At 33.4% G+C, this 21,039-nt stretch overlaps 1 protein-coding gene across 1 annotated transcript; it reads right to left on the reverse strand.

Moving 5' to 3' along the window:
• Nucleotides 1-1,284: 1,284 nt before the first annotated feature.
• LOC145600494 (transcriptional activator DEMETER-like) lies at nt 1,285-13,029 on the reverse strand. The gene is made up of 19 exons (XM_081656382.1): nt 12,339-13,029; nt 9,213-10,898; nt 8,717-9,142; nt 7,701-7,791; nt 6,134-7,439; nt 5,957-6,036; nt 5,768-5,852; nt 5,596-5,687; nt 5,449-5,517; nt 5,293-5,329; nt 5,131-5,213; nt 4,024-4,515; nt 3,610-3,646; nt 3,474-3,531; nt 3,210-3,349; nt 3,045-3,110; nt 2,846-2,960; nt 2,731-2,769; nt 1,285-1,420 (listed from the first exon to the last, which is right to left on the reverse strand). Exons 1-19 carry the CDS (start codon nt 13,027-13,029, stop codon nt 1,302-1,304), a joined length of 5,712 nt encoding a protein of 1,903 aa, XP_081512508.1. The 3' UTR covers nt 1,285-1,301.
• Nucleotides 13,030-21,039: the final 8,010 nt, after the last annotated feature.

The raw sequence follows: 21,039 nt of genomic DNA on the forward strand, positions 1-21,039 counted from the left end.
TCAGGGCTTGTTTTTTTGGCTGAATTTGCGGTGAATTTGTGGTGAATATTGAACCAATTTAGAAGCCAGTCAAAAGGTAGGATGCCTTTTCTTTTTTAATATGATTTCTCAATAATACATTTAATGGACAACTATCCACGCCATTGATTTTTGATCCTTGTAAGTCTCATGTGAATTGATGCACAAGCATTGGCTTTTACACCTAGCTTACCTAGAACCAGGCTAATCTAGGTTCATAATAAGAGGCTTTGATGTTTTTACCCTGGAAGAAGTTAAGTATTCTTGGGTAAATGTTTTTTGTGAATGCAAAATTTGTTATGTTTGGATTTGGTTACTGGTGTTTGACATGGATACATGTCTAAGTTGACTCAACTGAGAATTTTTCATGATTTTGGTCTACAATGATCGGTCAAATTGGCAAAATTAAGATTCTATGGCTCTTATTGGTTTCAATATGTTGCCTCAAACTCTTTGCCGAACCATGGTGTATCGCTTATTTATTATAATTATTAGTTTGGCTTAACCAAGTTTCAGCCATTTTGGAACTCTAACTTTAAAGGTTAGACCAGGGAACACAATTTAGTTGTTTGTATGCATGGTTAGCTGGATACCGCTCCGTGTGTCACTGCAGTTTGATGTACTCTGTAGTCTGTAATTACTATTTTGAGCTTTATGATTTTGTTGGATGGGTTGAAATTTTTAACTGCATTAGATTAGATGGTATTAATTCTAAGTCTTCCTCTTGCAGCTTGTCAAATATCGTCCTTTCAGAAGCTAGGGGAACCACTTCAACCTATCATGTGAACTTTGGGATTTGCTGGTAAGATACTTTCCCACTCTGTTATAACAATTTTGTGTTTCACATAATGTTAAGCAATATAAACCATATCCCTTAAGAAATGATTTATTTTTTCAATAGATTCGCTGCTTTCATCAAAGATGTACAATTTGATATAGTATACCAGCTTAATTCTACCGAATTTATTTTTTGACACTTTTAATTTTGTCATCAACACTGCATAACATTGGCGGATGCTGAAATTTCACTGAGAACATTTTTTTTTTTTGAATCTCAATTTGTCTGTCATGAAGTACTGTACTCACATATGTTGATCGCAATTCTATGTTTTACTCCTCTACTGCAGAAACTTGCTCAATTGGAGCATCAATTTAAATTGCTCAATTGGAGCATCTTTATAAATTGCTTACAATCTCAATACATTTCCTAATTCCAGACGACACTGTTATCTCTTTTAACCTCGCTGATATTTTTGTGACTCCAACAGCCAGTTCATGGTCACCTACTCATCATGCGTCTTACCTTTTGCTCCCTTAGTCTTGCTGGCTGGAAAATGCAATCTGGCTATGAGTGGACGAGGTGCTCTTCTTTTTCGGTCAAATCCCCTTACACAAACATATCCTGCATAGCCATTAAAACTATGCATGAACATTTAAATTTGATATAGAGGTAGAGTGGTGTACATAGAATTTTACACAACATAATTCATTGTTATGCTTTTTGTTTTTTCTTTTTCTGTTTGTGTCAATATATAAAAGTTAAACAAAAAGAAACAGGTATATGGTAGAATAGATTGTAGTATAATTTATATGCGTTGTTTGGTAAATACATTAGTAGATTAGATTTTGATTTTGTCTTTGATAAAAAGCAAATTGGAGCATATTGATGAGTAGATTTTCCTTGGGAACCATTATCATTTAGCATATCAATCATTTACCTCATGCTACTATATAAGGCAAAATGCACTCTTACTCTTCTGTTCAGTTCTTGATTTCAAATGACTCAACTTACTTTTATTATTGTTAATATACCAAATGCTTTTAAAATTTGGAAAATGCTATTTGCTATTACTTTTTACTAGAGGTGATCAACTATGACCTAGCTTGGAAAAATGTGGGTTTGGGCAAGCCTAAAACTACATTTTTAGTAAAAAATCCGAACCTGGCTTAACCCAGCTTGGCCTAACAAGCCTGCTACTTTTTTGTGGTTTTGGGCATGAGCTTTAATGCCAAGGCCCGACCTGGTTCAAATTTTGATCACCTCTACTTTTTACTATTTTGTTATCTATTACTATTTGCCAATCAAGGTTATATGAATATTTACTGAATCAACATAGCTTTAAGCTATCTCTTGATCAGGTGTCAAAAGGATTTGAGAACTTTGAAATTTAAGTTTGAAGCAACTGAGGTTCACAGGGCCAAAATATTCTCTTTTATTTTATGAACGCCAATATGTAAATTAAATATGTGCAAGAATCCAAGTTTTGCAATCTATGCCAACAATTTTAAGCAGTTTAAGAGATTGTTCATGATGGGAAATCAGCAAGGATATTAATAATACATGGAAGGAAATAAAGAGTAGCATTAAGGAATTTTGGTATATGCATTACTGGTATCTGTTCTTCTATTTGGGCTCAAGATTAAATTGGAAATAATTGTTTAAAAGCATGTTGCTGTATGGTTAACTTTGGTAACTAATCTTTAGCACCTTAGGGGGTCTGGGAACTGGTATAGAGAGAAAGAAGCAAACAGTCTTAGCAATAGTTTTTTGGTTTCCTCTTTATCAATATTATTGTGTCAGAAGTATAGTTCTCTTTCTTGATTCATACTTCATGCTTCTACTATCTGTGTGGTGATATGGAAAGATTTGCAAGAGGGGAGGGGAATCTATGTGATTAAATTGCTTAAGGATTTAGTACCATAGTTGCATACCTCTCCAGAAGCAACGTTGAATGTCTACAGTGGTCAAACCTGGACGTAAATTTTAGAAATTAGAACAAAGAATATCCTCACATGTGTGTAGTAAAAGCAGTTATTCTTTCAGTACCTCTAAATATGGTTGGAATTGATGTTCCAAAATAAACTGTACGTCTTGGAAGGTTCCATAACAAAGTCCTGGGGACTGCTATTGGATTAATACTGGAGTCATGGTCAGCAAATACCTGCATACGATTTGAATTAGCTAAGAGTGGGAGAATGAGTGGCCAAAATTTCTAGTTCTTATGTACCCAATTGACTGAACCTACCTCATTCACTTGGAAATATGTTCCATTAAGTGGGAAACTGCCTCTCATTGCAGTTCTGCATGGTATCTGAATATAAAAATTGAGGCAAGATTTAGTACTCTACATGACATAGTATGTCAAATGAAGGTAAACACAATATATGCAGTTTGTGTTTTAATCTCTTACCAGAAGTGTTCCCCGTACAGTCTGGGAGTTTGATTCCCGTTGACTGTTGCAATAAGAACATGTCTCCTCATTGCACAATATGCTGGGATCTTCAGAGTGACATTTTCTTTCAGGAGGTTCAATAGAGCTTGCAGTTTCACCTGTTTTGGCCATCAATTAGCATCTCTGATGTAAGTTGTTGAGATGAAAACTGGAATGGGACTAGCCCCCTGACTGTCCTCAGTAGAATCATTGTGATGATATATGTAAACAAATTGTACCTACCTGGGGTCCATATTGCAAGTAGGTATGAACATGGGTCGTCGGGCTCTCTTTTTCCCAACTAAAATTGTGCAGCGACAGTGAGAAAGTAACCAAGGCAAAAAGTGTACACAGATAATGCAATTTAAAAATAACTTACCCCTTTCAAGAGAGGATGTGTGTCGGGAAGTTCATAGCTGCAAATGTAATACAGAAAAGAGTTGGTAAAACATAAAATTGTTTTAGTAAATTGCATAGAAAACATACATATATTTCTTGAGAAGGGACTTGAATTTATAAGTTTTTTTTTAGTAAATTGCATACTGCTAGTTGAAAGCGTGTGTATACATTAAAGTTTTAGCTAGAAGCCTGCATGAGAAATAGCTAAGTGGTTTCTGTTTATTTCATTAACATTTTCACCCGATAAAACAGGCAAAAGATAAGAAATGGGGAGTAGGGAGGTACTCATACCACATCCAACTTGCCTTAATTATTAACCTAGACTAGGAAATCTTGAATTTATGTTACAGTAACATTCCAAGTATACATGATTTGGATGGAGTTGTTAACTTACACATGATGCTCTGTTCTCAGTCGGCTTATATTCTTGAGCTTTGGTGTTGGAATGGAAGCAGCTTCAGGTGTTAAAGCCATCAAGGCACTTGAATTTCTATCCCTGCAATTCTCTAGAGTCCGAGACAATGGTTCCTCATTTATCTTAATTATTGGGAATTCATTTGGATCGTCGTAAAATGTGTCTTCAATATCACATAATGTTTGTTCCTGCTCTGGTTCTGGTTCTGGTTCTGGTGATGCAGGAACTTCCACTATTGGTTCACAGTTCCTAATTTCAGATTGCCTCTCCAGTCGAGTCTGTGGGTTGGGTAGTGCCAGTGGGGAAGATGAAACTGCACTTATAGGAGCACCATTAATGCAGTTGCTTTGTGAATAAGAGGGGGGCAAAAGCAAAGGATTGGTGCTAGCTTGGGATTTTGGAGGTGCTGAACTGCCCCCACTTGAAGGCATAATGCTTCTTTCTTCTGGCCCTGGAATGGCAAATCTAGCACTGCAGCAAACAACAAATATTACCGAAATATAAATGTTTAGTAACACATAAGGCACACAGCAGCTTTATGTATAATATGGGAAACTTGTTTGGCAATACTAGTCTATGCTTACAAATAGGTCTTCTCTATAACTTATCTAGTATTCAATTGTTTCACTCTGGTACCTTAGAAATTTCGAATATATACCATAGGCATGATCACTTTTTAATAGTCAAAATTAAAATAAATGCGTAATACAAGAATTGAAGCTGTAATTGTATTTTTTCACCCTTGCCACTTTTGGAAATTTTATTTGAGGGAAAACCTCTTCCAAGGACAATATATGATTCACCAAGATAAAAATAATTTTAGGTGAAATGTAAGGATTTGTCTATGTTATCGTACATCTTTAACCCATGCCTCTTCCTAGGATAACACTTGTATTTTTATTATTATATATTTTTATAGACCATATAAAATTAGCTCAAACTTCATTGTATGGTGTTGCTAGGTTTTGCAGATAAAATTCTCCAAGATTTTAAGGAGGCTTTTTCAAGGGAGCTAACAGCTGTTACAACTAGCTTGATGTTTTGTTCAAAACCTTGTAAGGTAAGTTTTTTAACTGGGATGCTTACTTTGCAAATGCACTGGCAAAATGTCTGCAATCTCCTCTCAAGGGACATGCATTGCAATTAGGCTGCTTTTTGGTGCAAAATACCTGCATGTAATATAAATGAATCCTGTTATGATCTATAATGAAAACAAAGGCTACAAAGCTTTTTTTAATGTCAATGTACCTTTCCAAAAGTGATCAAGTGATAGTGCAACTCATATCTGCATCAAATAGAATGATAAATTCAATAACATTTTCCAATTGTTAATGTTTGTACTCATTCAAGAATCCAGCAATCAAATTAAAGAGAAAAAATTCATCAAGAGAATATTGTTTTTACAAAGTCTTCTGGTCAAGCTTGCAAAGCCGTGGCCATAAGTACTTTTGAATGGATGCCAAGATAGGGTACCTGAGACAGCAAATGGTGTTAATATCGTTTGAAAATTGTCACTTGTGCAGCAATAAACATAAACTGTGTAGAACTTACTTTTCTAAAAGATGCAATTGAAGTGACTCTGGTAGGGGTTGAAGCGGAACCCATCCTAGCCGCACAACTATACGTCCAACATTGGTGTCAACCTGAATATAGCAACAGTCAATATGAAATTTCAATTTAATTTTTTTTTTTTGTTTGGAATGGAACTGGTAAGTAGACTTACTGGGAAAGCAAGATGGTGCAGTGTCAAGAGTCGCACACATTCTACACTCTTCAATCCCAATCCTACGACACTCAATAGGTATTCTCTGTATCATTAACAAGAAATTGGGCGTTATAGTGGTTAATGTTAGTTCATTTCATGGCTGGTGTTAAGGAGAGATCTTATTACATATTATATATTTTCTCATACTTTGTTTTGTCTGGGGGAATATCTCTCAGCCATTCCATGTCGATACTGCCATGATCCTTGACCAGCCTGTCCAATAGATCCTGTACAATTATTTGACATGAGTAATGATGCAAACAATTAATGTGATTGAACTTAGATAAACTTGTACAAGTGGAATATCTGAGCTATAAATTTCACCTTTATCCGTTTTGCAAGCATGTTGTTCATGCCCCTACTCTTAATGGTTTCAGCAATTTCATTTACGTCAGCGTGCCTTACTGCTTCCCAGTCTGCTGAGTCCCTTGTGTTTGCTGTTCTTTCTTTTTTTACACCATTTGGCTCTACTTGTTTTCGCAAACTATCCCAGTCAAATGCATTAGCCTTTACCTCTGTCTTTCCATTCCCAGATTTGCCAGTGCTTGCATTTGTCATCGCTGAAATTCCACCTGATGCATATGTCTGTTCAGATATTTTCTCAATTATTTTCAGATCATTGCTTGTCCTTTTTAATTCTGCAGTACTTTCGGTAACATCAGCAGTTACTTCGTTTTTCAATTTTGCACTTTTCCAGCTTGAACTTGTTTGAACATTTGTAGATGAAACATCATGTGATGGTTCCTTCATTGACTGTTTTTGTGAATGCATCACCATGTTATCACCCTCATAAACATGAAATGAGTGTGTATTATCTGGAAAAGATCTTGGAATGCTATCTGAACTTTTCTCCTGTGCAAAATGATGCACCACTGCTTCTCTAGTCAGATTGCTTTGTTCAGTTGGTTTGCTGTTCTCATCTTTTCTTGATGTATGGGGAGATCTGCTATCTACATCTGGTGATTGAAAATTCAGATTCAACTGGTCATCGTTTGCGCAGAATCCTTGTGATTCTAGAGAACTGATTGTTACATGATTGATGCACTCTAGCGGATCTTGTTGGGTTTGGCTGTAAGATTCATTAAGGAAGGGACTCTCTGCCATCTTTAGCCGACTCACAAACGAGACGGAACAATCAAAATGATTGGATTGGGCGCTAGTTACTAAAGGCTGTGTATTTGAATAATTCTCTGAAAAAATGCTCATTGATCCAGCAGTCTGCAGATTTGGAGAGTTGATGGAGTTCTGGGATGACACTACTGAGTGTTGTGATGAGTTTGCACCATCATTTGCTCTGTCATCTCCTAAGACATTTGCTGTCTCTGTCTCTGTACTCTGGCTATTTGCATTATCAACTGTTGAATTATTGGGGGTTTTTTGGCTGTTTTCACTGGAGTAATCCTTAGGGCTAACTGAACCAGGAGCTCTTCCACTCACTTCTTTGCTATTGACAACTTCCTTCTCTTCACTATCTGTCTTCTCGTTCCAAGTAATGCTTTCCTCTGATTCAATAATGCAAATTTTTGGTTCAACAGCCAAAGCAGTTGTATTTGTTGACTCCACTGAGAAGGTACTTTCACTCCCTTCTGACTTGAGTGGAAAATGAGCAGCCATTTCCATGAAAGCAGAACTGCAATCAAACAAGATTTAAGATACTTCTCATTCAGGGAATGATTAGACAAGGGTAAAGAATTCAGGGGATAACAGTTAAATTAAATGAATAGGGGAAGATGTATGGAATTGGTGTTTGACAGGAAGGAGGAAGGGATAGGGGGGAAGTTTTACCCTTCTTTTCCTTCCCCTTCCTTATCCAAACACTGTTAATTATGTACTCAACTCAAGCATGTCTTTAATGGAATATATTGATCTCTCTATTTCAGCATGTTCTTACCTCGAATTATGGTCTGCTACATTCTGAGTAAGAAAGACTCCAATAACAGAGTCCAGAACAGAGCCTTTCCAAGGAGTGAAGCGTCTATCTCCTGTATGAAGCATTAGTGATCAACTTTATTACTATGGCTGAAGGTAAATTCTTAAACTATAATTGCAACTTTTATGAAAGTTTCTAAGGCTTCAAACCTGTGTTATGCATCAATCAGTATTGATGTCTGTTGAATGGCATGGCTAAATTGAAAATTGATATGCTTAATCTCTTTTCACAATGAATGAAATGTACTCGCAATACATAATTATTAGCATATGACTGTGTTCAGATCTTGCTTAATCTCTTTTCACAATGAATGAAATGTACTCGCAATACATAATTATTAGCATATGAATGTGTTTTGCCAAATAATTTATATCTTACATTAACTTCTAAGACTTGTAATATGATTTTTAGTAATCAAGTTGAGCAATTTAACTCTACAGTTATCATCTTTATCATGTACACTTTTGCATTGTCTAGTAATAATGAATGAAATGTACTCATAGCTGACGTAGTTGCTATTCATAATTATTAGCATATTAATGTGTTCAGATCTTTTTGCCAAATAAATTATATCTTACATTAACTTCCAAGACTTGTTTTTATGATTTTTAGTAATAAAGTTAAGCATTTTAACTCTACCGTTATTTATCTTTTATTATGTATACTTTTTATTTTGCAAAATTACATTGTCTAGTAATAATGTTAGCATCAAGGTTTTAATTGTATTAGCCATTGGACTTTTAGATGTTTATTTATCCGTCTAGATTAATCTGAAAAATCAATAATCTGTATGCCTTTCAAGGCTTAAGTATTAATTTAGGATCTACAACCTTGGAATGCCAGCCCCTTAGGAATGTACTAGAGATTCTCTCTTTGTGATTCTTATTTTCCTTCTCTTTTAGAATAGACCATAGGACTATTATATTGATGAAAAATGAAAAATGAAAAATAGATGAAAGGGATTTTGAGTATGATACCTTGAACGAGACGCATGCGTGCTATAAATGAGTCCACACACCCATGGAAGACACTTCGTTCATTTTCCCACCATCTTGCTTTATCCTCATCAGTTCCATCAACACCTTTATTGTCAATGTTCTCGAGAAGAAGTTTCCACACTTTAGTGGTCTCATCATCAAGGTCAACCTTAGGCCGTTGGTGTCTCTTTCTAACAGGATCAAATGGCCCAGCAAATGGCACTATAGTCCCTTCTCTCCTGTTAACAACTAGTGCATTTCTTGCATTTTTCACCTTCTTCTTTGCCCGGTATGGGACCAGTGCATTCTGTTCTTGAAGTGAAAAGCTGTAGCCTCCTCTGTTGATATCCAGCAGCTTCATTCCTTCAGTCAAATCTTCAATGGAGCTGGAGCTAGTTCTTAACCATGGTAGTGCTGGAACAGAACCTGCAGCAAGTGGCACAATGGATTATATTCCTCTTTGGAGGATGTAAATGGCCAATTAGCTAATATATACCTGTTGCTTTTCTGGCAGACTGATTAGCATCATACAAGGTTAGGTCCCTCTTGTTTGAAGAATTCTGTTTCCTAGATACCCTCTTTGATCTTGGTTTTGGTGTGCTGTCAACTTCTAGGGCCTCTGTGGAAGCATGTTTTGAAGTATTAATCGCCTTTTTGCGAGGACCTTTGGGTCCTGGTTTCCCCCTCAGTGGGGCCAAATCACTAACACGAGTAGTGCCTTTTGATCTCTTTTTCTTCTTCAACTTTGCCGTGTCAGCCCAACTATCCAAGGGCTGCACCCTGTTCTCAACGCTTCCCATAAGTAAATTGGCGTGATTATGAGACACTGCATTATTACTATAAGAACCAGGGTTGCAGTAGTACTTTGATGTGTTGGGATCAACTCTTGAATGATTTTGAGTGTCGGCTACCAGGTTGATATCTTCAGATGAAGCAGTAGTAGCTGGCATACTTGGTATGTGTGGCCTTTGTACCTTCTCAGTCCTCTTCTTCTTGAAAATTCCGGGAAAGAGAAATGTATGAAGCTCTCCAGTAGTAGCATTTCCAAAATTTGAGTGGTTTGGCTGCCAGAAGGTACAGTGATTGGCAACATCCACACTTCCTGCGGCAATATTTGCCGTGCAAGAATTTTTCCTCTTTGACCCTCTTGTAATTTGCTGTTCGTTAGAACTTGCACAAGGGCTTGAATTAGGACTTTGTACCAAATGAGCTTCATTTCTGGAAGAAACCTCAGTGTTGTTTCCTAACAAACTGTGATGACCCTCATCTATTCCCTTGGGGAGGTTAATCAGGTCAGGCTGTGTATTATTTTGGTAGTCTTTTGTGGGAAGTGAGAGGTATTTTTTGAGTTCCTGATGTTGGGTATAGTTAAGCTCATAAGCAGTGCACACCCTGGATGTTTCCACCATCAATTCTTGTCCCTGTCTAAGAGTAGTGTCACACATGTTTGGCTGTGGCACGACATGCAAATATCCATTTGGCATATGAGGAAAGTTACTTTCTGCTGCTTGTCCATTCAAGTCAAAGTTCAAGGATTTTCTGCAGGACTTGGCGACGAAACCTGATGGTTTTGAGTCTCTTGCTTCAGTTTCTCCTGTTGGTGTTGACACTCCTGCTTCAGTTGCTCCTGCTGGTGTTTGCTCTCCTTCTGTAGCAGTTCCCAAAGGTGTGTTCACCTTGTTCTTCCGTACATACTTTCTTTTAACTTGTGTATTCTCCTTGGGATCAGTGGGCTTGGGGGTGTTAGGTTTTGGAGTATTTCTAGGCTTCTTTTCGCTCAAGACCTTTGGTGTGTACTTTCTCCGTCGTGTTTTCTTTTGTGGCGTCTTGTTTAGGTCAATAACTTGGTCGCCTCCCTTGTCAGGGTTGTGATTCTCTACTGTCATGGAGACCTTACTAGGTGATGGTTCTTGTGTATTGGGAACGGTGACTCCTTCATGAACATTCTGAATGTTGATCATTGCAGCAGCAGCAACTTGTTTAACTTGTTCTGGCAACCCGTTCTGCTCAGTTGGCCTTTGATAAGTGCCAAAAGTTGAGTTCCCTGGAGCCACATTACTGTCAATTCTCCACCGAGAGTCTGGAGTTGCAGGAGCAAAATTGGAATAATTTCCATTAGCGGGCTTTGTGGCTTGAGAAGAGTTGGCATCGTAAATACTTTGGTACTGATGAGGAGAAGCACCTACAACACCGTTGCTTATTATTGTCAGTAATTCAGCATCAGCTTAGGGAAATGTCAGAACAGTAATATCCAATGAAAGGTATTTAAAGATATAAGTAGAACTTCAATTTGTAAGCATAGAATCCATTCATCATCTTTCCTTAATTCTTTTCTCGGTTTTTTTTTTTAGGAAAAATTATATTAATAATCCCAACTTTGCTTTATTTTCTTTAGATAATCCCAACTTTGGGGTATTTACTTTCTCCATTCCCAAGTGGTCAACAAAAGTCAATGACATGTTATACCACGTTATGTGACACATGTTTAATTGTGATTGGTCCCATAAAATAATAGAAAGAATTTTTTTTAAAAAAAAAGAAAACTTCCACCCAACCACTTACTTGTTCCCCACCGGAACCCCAAACCCCACCCACCCAATCTCTCCCCCACCGGAAAACCCGACCCAATCATCCCTCTAAACAGCCTCCCCTTCTGTCCTGCCTTCCCTCCTCCTTCCCCTTGAACCACCACGCTATCCCCATAACTCCAAACACCTATGAAACCCCTCCCCCCACCCCTCCAAACACTTACGAAACCCCTCCCCCCCACCCCGAATAACCTAGGCAAGGTGTTTTGAGTGTGGGAGAGTTGTTTTGTGGGCTTTTGGAGGGGTAGGGGAGGTGTTTTGTGGGTGTTTCGAGGGGAAGGAATGGGGTTGGTGGTTCCAAGGGGGAGGGTCGACGGGATGGGTTGGCTGGCGGGAGGAGGGTGTGTTTTCCGGTGCGGGATGGGTAGGGTTCTGGTGGGTGGTTGGGCTGGGTCAAGGAAGGGGAGGTGCTTGGTTTTCTAATAATTTTTTTTGGCTAATTAGCTCTTGACATGTGGCATTCTATTAAAAAAAATAATATTTTCAACAAGTAACCGGTCATTGAGATTGAAGAAAATAAACATCCTACAATTGAGATTATTTAAAGAAAATTGTGTAAAGTTAGGATTATTAAAACTAATTCCTTTTTATTTACTATTTTTAATTCGTCATATTTTCAATTTAGATGGCTAAATAGTAATTAGTCTTTATACTGCAGAAAAATAGTCTAACCAGTGAATAAATTACCCATACTACACGACAAAAAATAGATAGGAACTACGAGTAATATTTTTCAAACTAAGAACTAGTGCAATCCTACTTAACAATATTTTTTTAATGTCTATTTCATGTGGATAATTTTTTTAAAATTTCAATTGCAGCTAATTATTTTCATCACAAAACACTAAAATCATCCCTGGTTTTTTTTTTTTTTTTTTTTTCTTTTTACCCAGATTTACACCACTTTATAGAGGTCTGCATGTGTGCTAAGAATGTTGTGAAATACTAAGCAAAATGGTAAGAACAACCACATTTTACATAAAAATTTGACAAGCAAATACTCAAAAGCTTTTGAGAAACAAAAGAAAACTTACAACTTTGTATTTCTCCTCCAAAAATCGGGTTGTAAATTGGGTTGCCATACACATCAGTATAATATCCTCCAGGATACTGATTGTAATCCCATCCTTGATAAACTGCTTCATTTCCCATTCCTAGTCCCAGACCAGAAATATCATTACTGCATAAAAGGCCTGTATATGACATAGTCTCAAACTGCTCCATTGCTGCAGCAGAGGCGGCGACGAATGTGCCATCTCCGACCCCATTTTGTGTCCACTGCATTGATGAATCCCAAGAACTCAAGTAAGGGTAATTACTGATGTAACTACCCTGAGCCGCGGCCACTGTCGGGTTTGGCCAAGGATTAGCCACATTAGTTCTCCTACCTTGGCTATTCCAAGTAGGCAGATAATCCTCTAAACCCCTTCTCTGCATTAATCTACCACCATCATCATACCAAAGGTGTTGGTATTGTTGGTGATGGTTGGTATTGCTACTGCTACTAGGAATACTGCTACTACCATTATTAATTTCTGGAGGAGTTATTGAATATGATAAAAGGGTTTGAGCATGATTATTTTGTTGAGAAAATGTTGACAAATAATTCTGAACATCACCATTGATTGGTCCAAGATGAGGATTCAAAGGGGTGAATGGAATCCATGGCCTATTGATACCAAAATCATTTACAATTGGAATTGATTTTCCTTTGTAATTTTCCATCACTCAACTCTTTAGAAAATCACTCTCCAACAAAAAACATTTATTATTTTTTATTTTTGTAAAAAAAAATAATTAAAATTGTTTTTTTTTTCTTTTTTTTAGAACAAAAATTAAAATTGATCAAAATTATTTCTTCCTCAAAACTATGTTCTCCAGCAAAATCTTCTTCAGGTTGAACCCAATTTTCCTTAATTTATAACCTGCAAAATTCAGAAAATTTATTTAGACAAAAAAAAAAATATTAAATCAATAATTTTGGGGGAAAAAAATCAAACAAAAAAAAAAAAAAACAAAAAACAAACAAAAAAAAAAAGAAAAAGAAAAGGCTGGTAAAGTCTCAGAAATCTTTTTAATTAATTCAATTACAACTGAAACATTTTAATTAGCCCAACAGTATCATAAATTTTTAAGGGGTGATTACAAAAATGAAACAACTTACCTTAGAAGTTGCTTCAATGGAGGATAGAAATATCAGAAGTCTCAATGGAGAGAGTTGAGTGTGCTAGAAAACTGAGAGAGAGAGAATTAGAGAGAGAGAGAGAGAGAGAGAGAGAGAGAGAGAGAGACATAGAGAATGAGAATGAGAGTGAGAGAGAAAGAGAGAGAGAGAGAGAGAGGAGTACAAATAGGCCTGCCTTCATCTGTTTCTTATTACTCCCTCCGTTTTTCTTTTTAAGTGTTACGGTTTGACTTTTGACGAATGTTTGTGATTTATGCATAAGAAAAAGACTATATAGTTATACGGATATTTGTTAGAATTGTTTTAATGCATAGTTTCGAATATCAATTTTTATTATACATAATTATTATTGATGATTAAAAGTATTATCGATCAAAGTATATATTAGCATACGTACCCGTATAATTTGTTGCAATACTTATTTTATTCACTCGGTTCTCATTTTTATAGAATTTTTTTCGTACTTATACAATTTTTTGGGTGTTGTAGATTTGGACCGTAATGTATACTCCCTTTGTTTTATTTAAATATACCATTTTTCTTAATTGATTGTTTTTTTAAGTGCATTATTTTTTTTATATTTTAATTATTATTTCATACTTGAATATGAGGTGTATATATTACTAAGAGTGATTTCTTTTTCTTTTATATATTTTTGATTTGAAGTATCTTCTTTGTAGAGCATTTCTATAAATTAAAGATTTATTTCAACTTTTTTATTAAATGTTTTTAAAATAATAGTCAATTATTACATTTAATAGGCTATGTAATAATATGGCGTTCATAAAGTCATGTAAGATAATTTCTCTCAAAAATAGATACTCAGGATAAGTACAATAAAAGATTGTTGACACATCAATTTATATAATCCTTAATTGTTAAGTTTAATGATTTTCCGCAGATATTAAGGAAAATGAGATATTATAACGTAATAATTAGCTGTCACATATATCAAGTATTGCGAAATTAATTCAACATTAGAGATATGAATATTAAAGTTGGGAGTAGCCGAATATTTTTGCAAATAGGAATAGTTGCTTTAGGAGTAGGTAAATATATTTTGGTATGAGAATAGTTGCATTGGAAATATATGCATGGAGGAAAAATATGTTAAAGAAATATATAATATTAACTTATTAAATAATTAAAACATAACCTGGTAGAAAAACAGTCCAAAATGGCAAATGTAACTATTTTTAGTAGTATGTAATCTTACTAAGTGCTAACACAAGTTCTTCTATTATGTTACAAGGCTAAGGATCTGTTCTCTTCAACTTATTCCTTAATAAATTCATATCAGATCAGAAACATTCAAATCAGATCAGATCATTACATTTAATAATCATTTACTTATTGTTAAATATCGCTAATTGTTTATTAAATAAAATTATGAAAATTACATAATTGAAAAGTTCATGATGAAACAAATCTAACAAGATCCATTTTGCTAATGTTTTTCTTTAAAGATTAGTATAATGCGGTCAAAGTTTAGTCAAATTATTAAATCAGATCAGATAATAAATATTCATATCAGACTAGATTAGACCTTAAAAAAAAATCAAACTAGTTCTACTTGTTTTAGGTTAAGAGAACAAGTTCTAAGGGGGGAGGGGGAGGGAGATGAGGGACATGTGATGGACCATTTATATGTATAAGAAGTTACATAATATTTTTAATAAGACTGAACTAAATAACAACAATAATAGGTGCACCCTTTTTCACGGATGCTTTATATAGGGTCATGAGAGGGATCAACAATGTTCCTGGAAGAGATTCCCCCCACAAAATTATGGTTCCGGCCACCCATCCATATTTTTTTTGCTTACTATTAATCACAGAAAACATGTAAAAAAAGATCTTAAAGGGGTCAAATGATAGATTGATCTTATGGTTGTTTCTTGAAGCCCTCAAGACAGAACTAAATAACAAAAATGGGTGCACCCCTTTTCACGGATGTTTTATATAGGCTCATGAGAGGGATCAACAATATTCATGCTTACTATCAACTACAGAAATCTTGAATATCTGGTAAATCCTGAAAATATGTAATAAAAAAAAATAAAAAATAAAAAATAAAAAAAAACATGTTAAAGATGGGGTCAAAAGATAGATTGATCTTATGGTTGTTGCTTGAAGCCCTCAATGTGAAGAAATTAATAGCACCAAAAAAATTATGCACACCTATTAAACAGTCACGAGGAAGATCATCTTTGTTTATACATAAGAAAAAGACTATATAGTTATACGGATATTTGTTAAAATTGTTTTAATGCATAGTTTTGAATATCAATTTTTATAATACATAATTGTTATTGATGATTAAAAGTATTATTGATCAAAGTATATATTAGTATACGTACCCGTATATTGATTGCAATACTTATTTTATTCACTCGGTTCTCATTTTTATAGAGTTTTTTTCGTACTTATACCAATTTTTGGGTGCTGTAAATTTGGACCGTAATGTATACTCCCTTCGTTTTATTTAAATACATCATTTTTCTTAATTGATTGTTTTTTTAAGTGCAAATTTTTTATATAATTTAATTATTACTTTATACTTGAATATGAGGTGTATGTATGTATTACTAAAAGTTAATTATATTTATATATATATATATATATATATATATATATATATATATATATATATATATATATATATATATACATATATATATATATATATATATTTTTGATTTGAAGTATCTTCTTTGTAGGGCATTTCTATAAATTAAAGATTTATTTCAACTTTGTATTTATGGCGTTAATAAAGTCATGTAAGATAATTTCTCTCAATAATAGATACTCAGGATAAGTACAATAAAAGATTGCTGACACATCAATTTATATAATCCTTAATTGTTAAGTTTAACGATTTCACACAGATATTAAGGAGAATGAGATAGTATAACGTAATAATTAGCTGTCACATATATCAAGTATTGCGAATTTAATTCAACGTTAGAAATATGAATATTCAAGTTGAGAGTAGGTGAATATTTTTTGTAAATAGGAATAGTTGCTTTAGGAGTAGGTAAATATATTTTGGTATGAGAATAGTTGCATTGGAAATATATGCATGAGGAAAAAAAAAGAATAAATTTAGAACATGTAAGTTAAAATTTAGAACATGCGAGTTAAAATTTAGAACATGTGACTCAAGTTAAAATTTTGAACATATGAGTTGAGTAATAATTTAGAACATTTGTGTGAGAAATTTGTTTAGAACATCTGATTTAAGAGTTAGAACAAGTGATTAAAAATTTATAAAATTTGTTTTATGAAATTTTAAACATATGAGTAAAATTTAGAACATCGGATTTAAGATTATGAACATGTGAATAAAAATTTAGAACAAATTGATATGAATATAGAAAGTGTGATTAAAGAATTTAGAACATAATAGAACATACGCTTTAAAATTTGGAATATATAATTAAAAATCATAGAACACACGTTTTAAAATTTAAAACATATAAATTAAAATTTTAGAACAAGTTATTTAAAATTTATGACATCAAACTTAATTAATTTATGGTTTAGAACATGTGAATACTAAATTAGAGCATTTGATTTAATTTAGAACACCCAAGGAAAAATTTAGAACATCAGATTTAAAATTTAGAACATACGGGTAAAAATTTAGAACATAAAGAGTGTTCTCACATATGAAAAATTCTCACATAAGAAAAATTCTAACGAGAGCCTTCCCCTATATATATATATATATATATATATATATATATATATATATATATATATATATATATATATATATATATATATATATATATATATATATATATATATATATATATATAATAATTAAAACATAACCAAGTAGAAAAACTGTCCAAAATGGCAAATGTAACTATTTTTAGCAGTATGTAGGGCCTGTTCATTTCAGCTTAATTTCAGTTCAGTTCATCTCTAATCAGTTCAGTTCAGTTCAACTCCAATCAATTCAGTTCATTTCAGCTCTTAATTTCCATCTCTCATAAAATATTCATTTTAGCTCTATTTAGTTTAGCTCAGCTCCAATCAGTTCAGTTCAGTTCAGCTTAGTTCAATAAGTCCGTAATCTTGCTAAGTGCTAACACAAGATTTTTCTATAATGTTACAAGGCTAAGGATTTGTTCTCTTCGACTTATTCAGATATTTATTACTTATTCCTTAATAAAATCAAATTAGATCAGAAACATTCAGACCATATCAGATCAGAACATTTAATAATCATTTACTTATTGTTAAATATCGTTAATTGTTTATTAAATAAAATTATGAAAATTACATATTTGAAAAGTTCACGATGAAACAAATCTAACAAGATCCATTTTGATAATGTTTTTCTTTATAGATTAGTATTAAAATGCAGTCAAAGTTTAGTCAAATTTTTAAATCAGATCAGATCTACTTATCTTAGGTGAAGAGAACAAGTTTCTAGGTGGGAGGGGGATGGGGGAGGGAGATGGAGAGACATGTGATGGACCATTTGTATGTATAAGAAGTTACATAATATATTTAAAAAGATTGAACTAAATAACAACAAAAATAGGTGCACCCCTTTTCACGGATGCTTTATATAGGGTCATGAGAGGGATCAACAATGCTCATGCTTATTATCAACTACAGGAAACCTGAATATCTGATAAATTTTGAAAACATGTAAAAAAAGATCTTAAAGAAGGGGTCAAATGATAGATTGATCTTATGGTTGTTTCTTGAAGCCCTCAAGACAGAACTAAATAACAAAAATAGGTGCACCCCTTTTCACGGATGCTTTATATAGGGTCATGAGAGTGAGGGTCATGAGAGTGATCAACTAATTCATGCTTACTATCAACTACAGAAAACCTGAATATATGGTAAATCCTGAAAACCTGTAAAAAAAAATATTAAAGAAGGGGTCAATAGATAGATTGATCTTATGGTTGTTGCTTGAAGCCCTCAATGTGAAAGAAATTAATAGCACCAAAAAACATGCACATCTATTTAACAGTCACGAGGAAGATCATCTATGTTTATACTTAAAAAAAATGACATAAAATACAAATATGCTTAGATTATAATTCAAAAAGGGTAAAATGAGAACAACATAAATATAATAGGAATTGTTTATATGTAACACAATTCTTGTGATATATAAAACGAGAAACAAATTAATACTATCCTTGTGCTCTAATTTAGTTTACACGATACATTTATCATGTTTATCAATGCATAAATTCAATAATAAATATCTTTATTAGTAATAAAATAATGATATTTTGAAATAGGTGAACCCCTTTTCATTGATCCTTTATAAGATAATATGGGGGATTAACAAAGTTTATCCTAACTTCAAATACTAAAGACCTGAATATATGGTAAAGCCTGAAAAAGAGTAAAAAAAGATCTTAAATAAAGGGTCAAAGAATGCATTGGTCTTATGGTTGTTGCTTATATAAATCAAAATCCTCATGATACATTTAATGTGATAAATTAATAGCATCTGAAAATGCGCGCACCTTTTAAGCCGTCACGAGGAGGATTAATTATCTTTCTATTTAAAATAAATTACTTAAAACACACATATGTGTAGAATAGAACTCAAAAGGGGTTCAAGGAGAACAATATAATCTAATAGAAAATGTTTATATGAAACACAATTCTTGTGATTTATTAAACGAACAACAAATTAACACCCCTCGTTCCAATAAATTAGTTGACACATTACAGTTATCACGTTTGCCAATGCATAAATTTAATTGTAAATATCACTAATTAGCAAAAGTTAAAATAATAAAAATTTGATATTTATAAATTGAACTCATTGAGAAAATTCCAACAAATCTAATAAGAGTGATGTTTCTTATCAAAGAATCTCATAATTAAGCTAGTCATCAATGTAGAGTTTTTGAATAGTATCAAAATGTTAAAATGTGTCAACTAATTTAAAACGGAGGAAAAAGTAACAAAGACAGTGTACATCCTTCATATGGTCACAAGAAGGATAAAAGATCACTATACTAAATGCCAAATTGAGAAACAGATGATTACATAAGCACAACTGTACATCATTGCTTGTTCAATTAGACCTTAAAAGAGTAAATTAAATTATCTAAAATTGATCTAGTGGAAATTGTTTTTTTTTTTTTTTTTTAAAAAAAAGAAAGAAAATGTGATGCATCTAAAGAGATACAAATTAATCGGAGTGTATACAACAAAACTTGATTATTCGATAAGATTTTAAAAAAGTTTTAAAGAAAATACATTCAATCTATTCACTCTTATTGACTTGTTGTATGAAAATTAGAACTTCCGTGATATACTTACCTTGTTTTTATTAACCACACCATTGTGGCATGCACTTTAAAGAACATATTAGACTAGGTAAACATACAAATTAATTGAAATAATTTTTCTGTCATTATTGTAAGTTGTTACAATATAAATTTTATACCTTAATGTTTTGCAAGTATATAAAAACAATGAAAATAATCACTGAAAAATATGCCCTTAGGGTCACAAGGAAGATTAGATAATATAATAAGTTATGTATCCAATTAAATAGCAAGGGGGCAAAATTAGATTAAATCATTCTAAGAAAATTGTTTTTTTCCCCATATATAATAGAATCTTTTGATACATTTAATTAGACGCAAAATAACAGCAACTAAAAATGTGTACACCATCTATAGGGGCCCGAGTTGGAGCACCACCTTCATACCGAATATCAATCGTTCAAGTGAAGATAGCATAAACTCACAAAAATTCTAAACAAGATTCGAAAGGGGTAAAAAGAAGACCAAATCATATAATTGCAATCGTTTTATATGAAACAGAGTTCCCATGATGTATTTAATAATACCAGTTGAGCTTCAGTCATGAAAAATCGTCGGAAAATACAAAGTTTCTGGCAGAATTTTTTATTTATTCGTTTCCAACGATTATAATTTTCCTTAAAAAATCCGTCGGAAATATCCAAAGGATTTTAAATCTATTGGTTAAGTACTTTACTTCTGACGAATTTTAATTTTGTTAAGAAATTTCCTACAAATTAATTTTGTTACATATTTTCCGCAAATTTCGTTAATAAAAACCAATAAAACAAAAACAAAACTCTACTAAATCCAGCCGTCCCCCCCCCCCTCCTTCCCCTTTCATTTCACTTGAGCTCTTCTCTCTCTCAGTCCTCCCTTTCCCTATATTCTCCTCTCATCTCTTCTTTCTCTCTCTCGATCTTCCCTTCCCCTCCCTTCTCCGTCCTCGGTCCTCCCTTTCTCTTCTTCTCTTCTCTCTCTTTCTTTTTCTTCTCCCTTCTTCTCTGCCCACCCTTTCTCTCTTATTCCTTCTCTATATAAATTTTAATAAGTCGAAGGTCTTCATGTGAAATTCGATCATGATTTAAGGTTTTCATGGTCGAATTTAACCTGTTTAAGCCAAATTTCAAGAATTTGTATGGTAGAATTTAGGAATGTATCTCGTTTTCTTAAAATTTGTTTTTCATTTTGTTTTTTTTTTTTTTTTGTTTTTTTTTGTTTTTTTTTTTTTTTTTTTTTTGAGGT

Source organism: Chenopodium album, chromosome 21 (assembly GCF_948465745.1).
Source record: "Chenopodium album chromosome 21, dcCheAlbu1.1, whole genome shotgun sequence".
Taxonomy (NCBI): Eukaryota; Viridiplantae; Streptophyta; class Magnoliopsida; order Caryophyllales; family Amaranthaceae; genus Chenopodium; species Chenopodium album.

Coding starts and splice junctions, on each gene's coding strand:
- LOC145600494 (XM_081656382.1), bottom strand. CDS start 13,029: ATGGAAAATTACAAAGGAAAATCAATTCCAATTGTAAATGATTTTGGT. Junction 5,688..5,767: donor TGCACCATCTTGCTTTCCCA/GTAAGTCTACTT, acceptor TGCTATATTCAG/GTTGACACCAATGTTGGACG. Junction 2,770..2,845: donor AATTCCAACCATATTTAGAG/GTACTGAAAGAA, acceptor ATTTACGTCCAG/GTTTGACCACTGTAGACATT.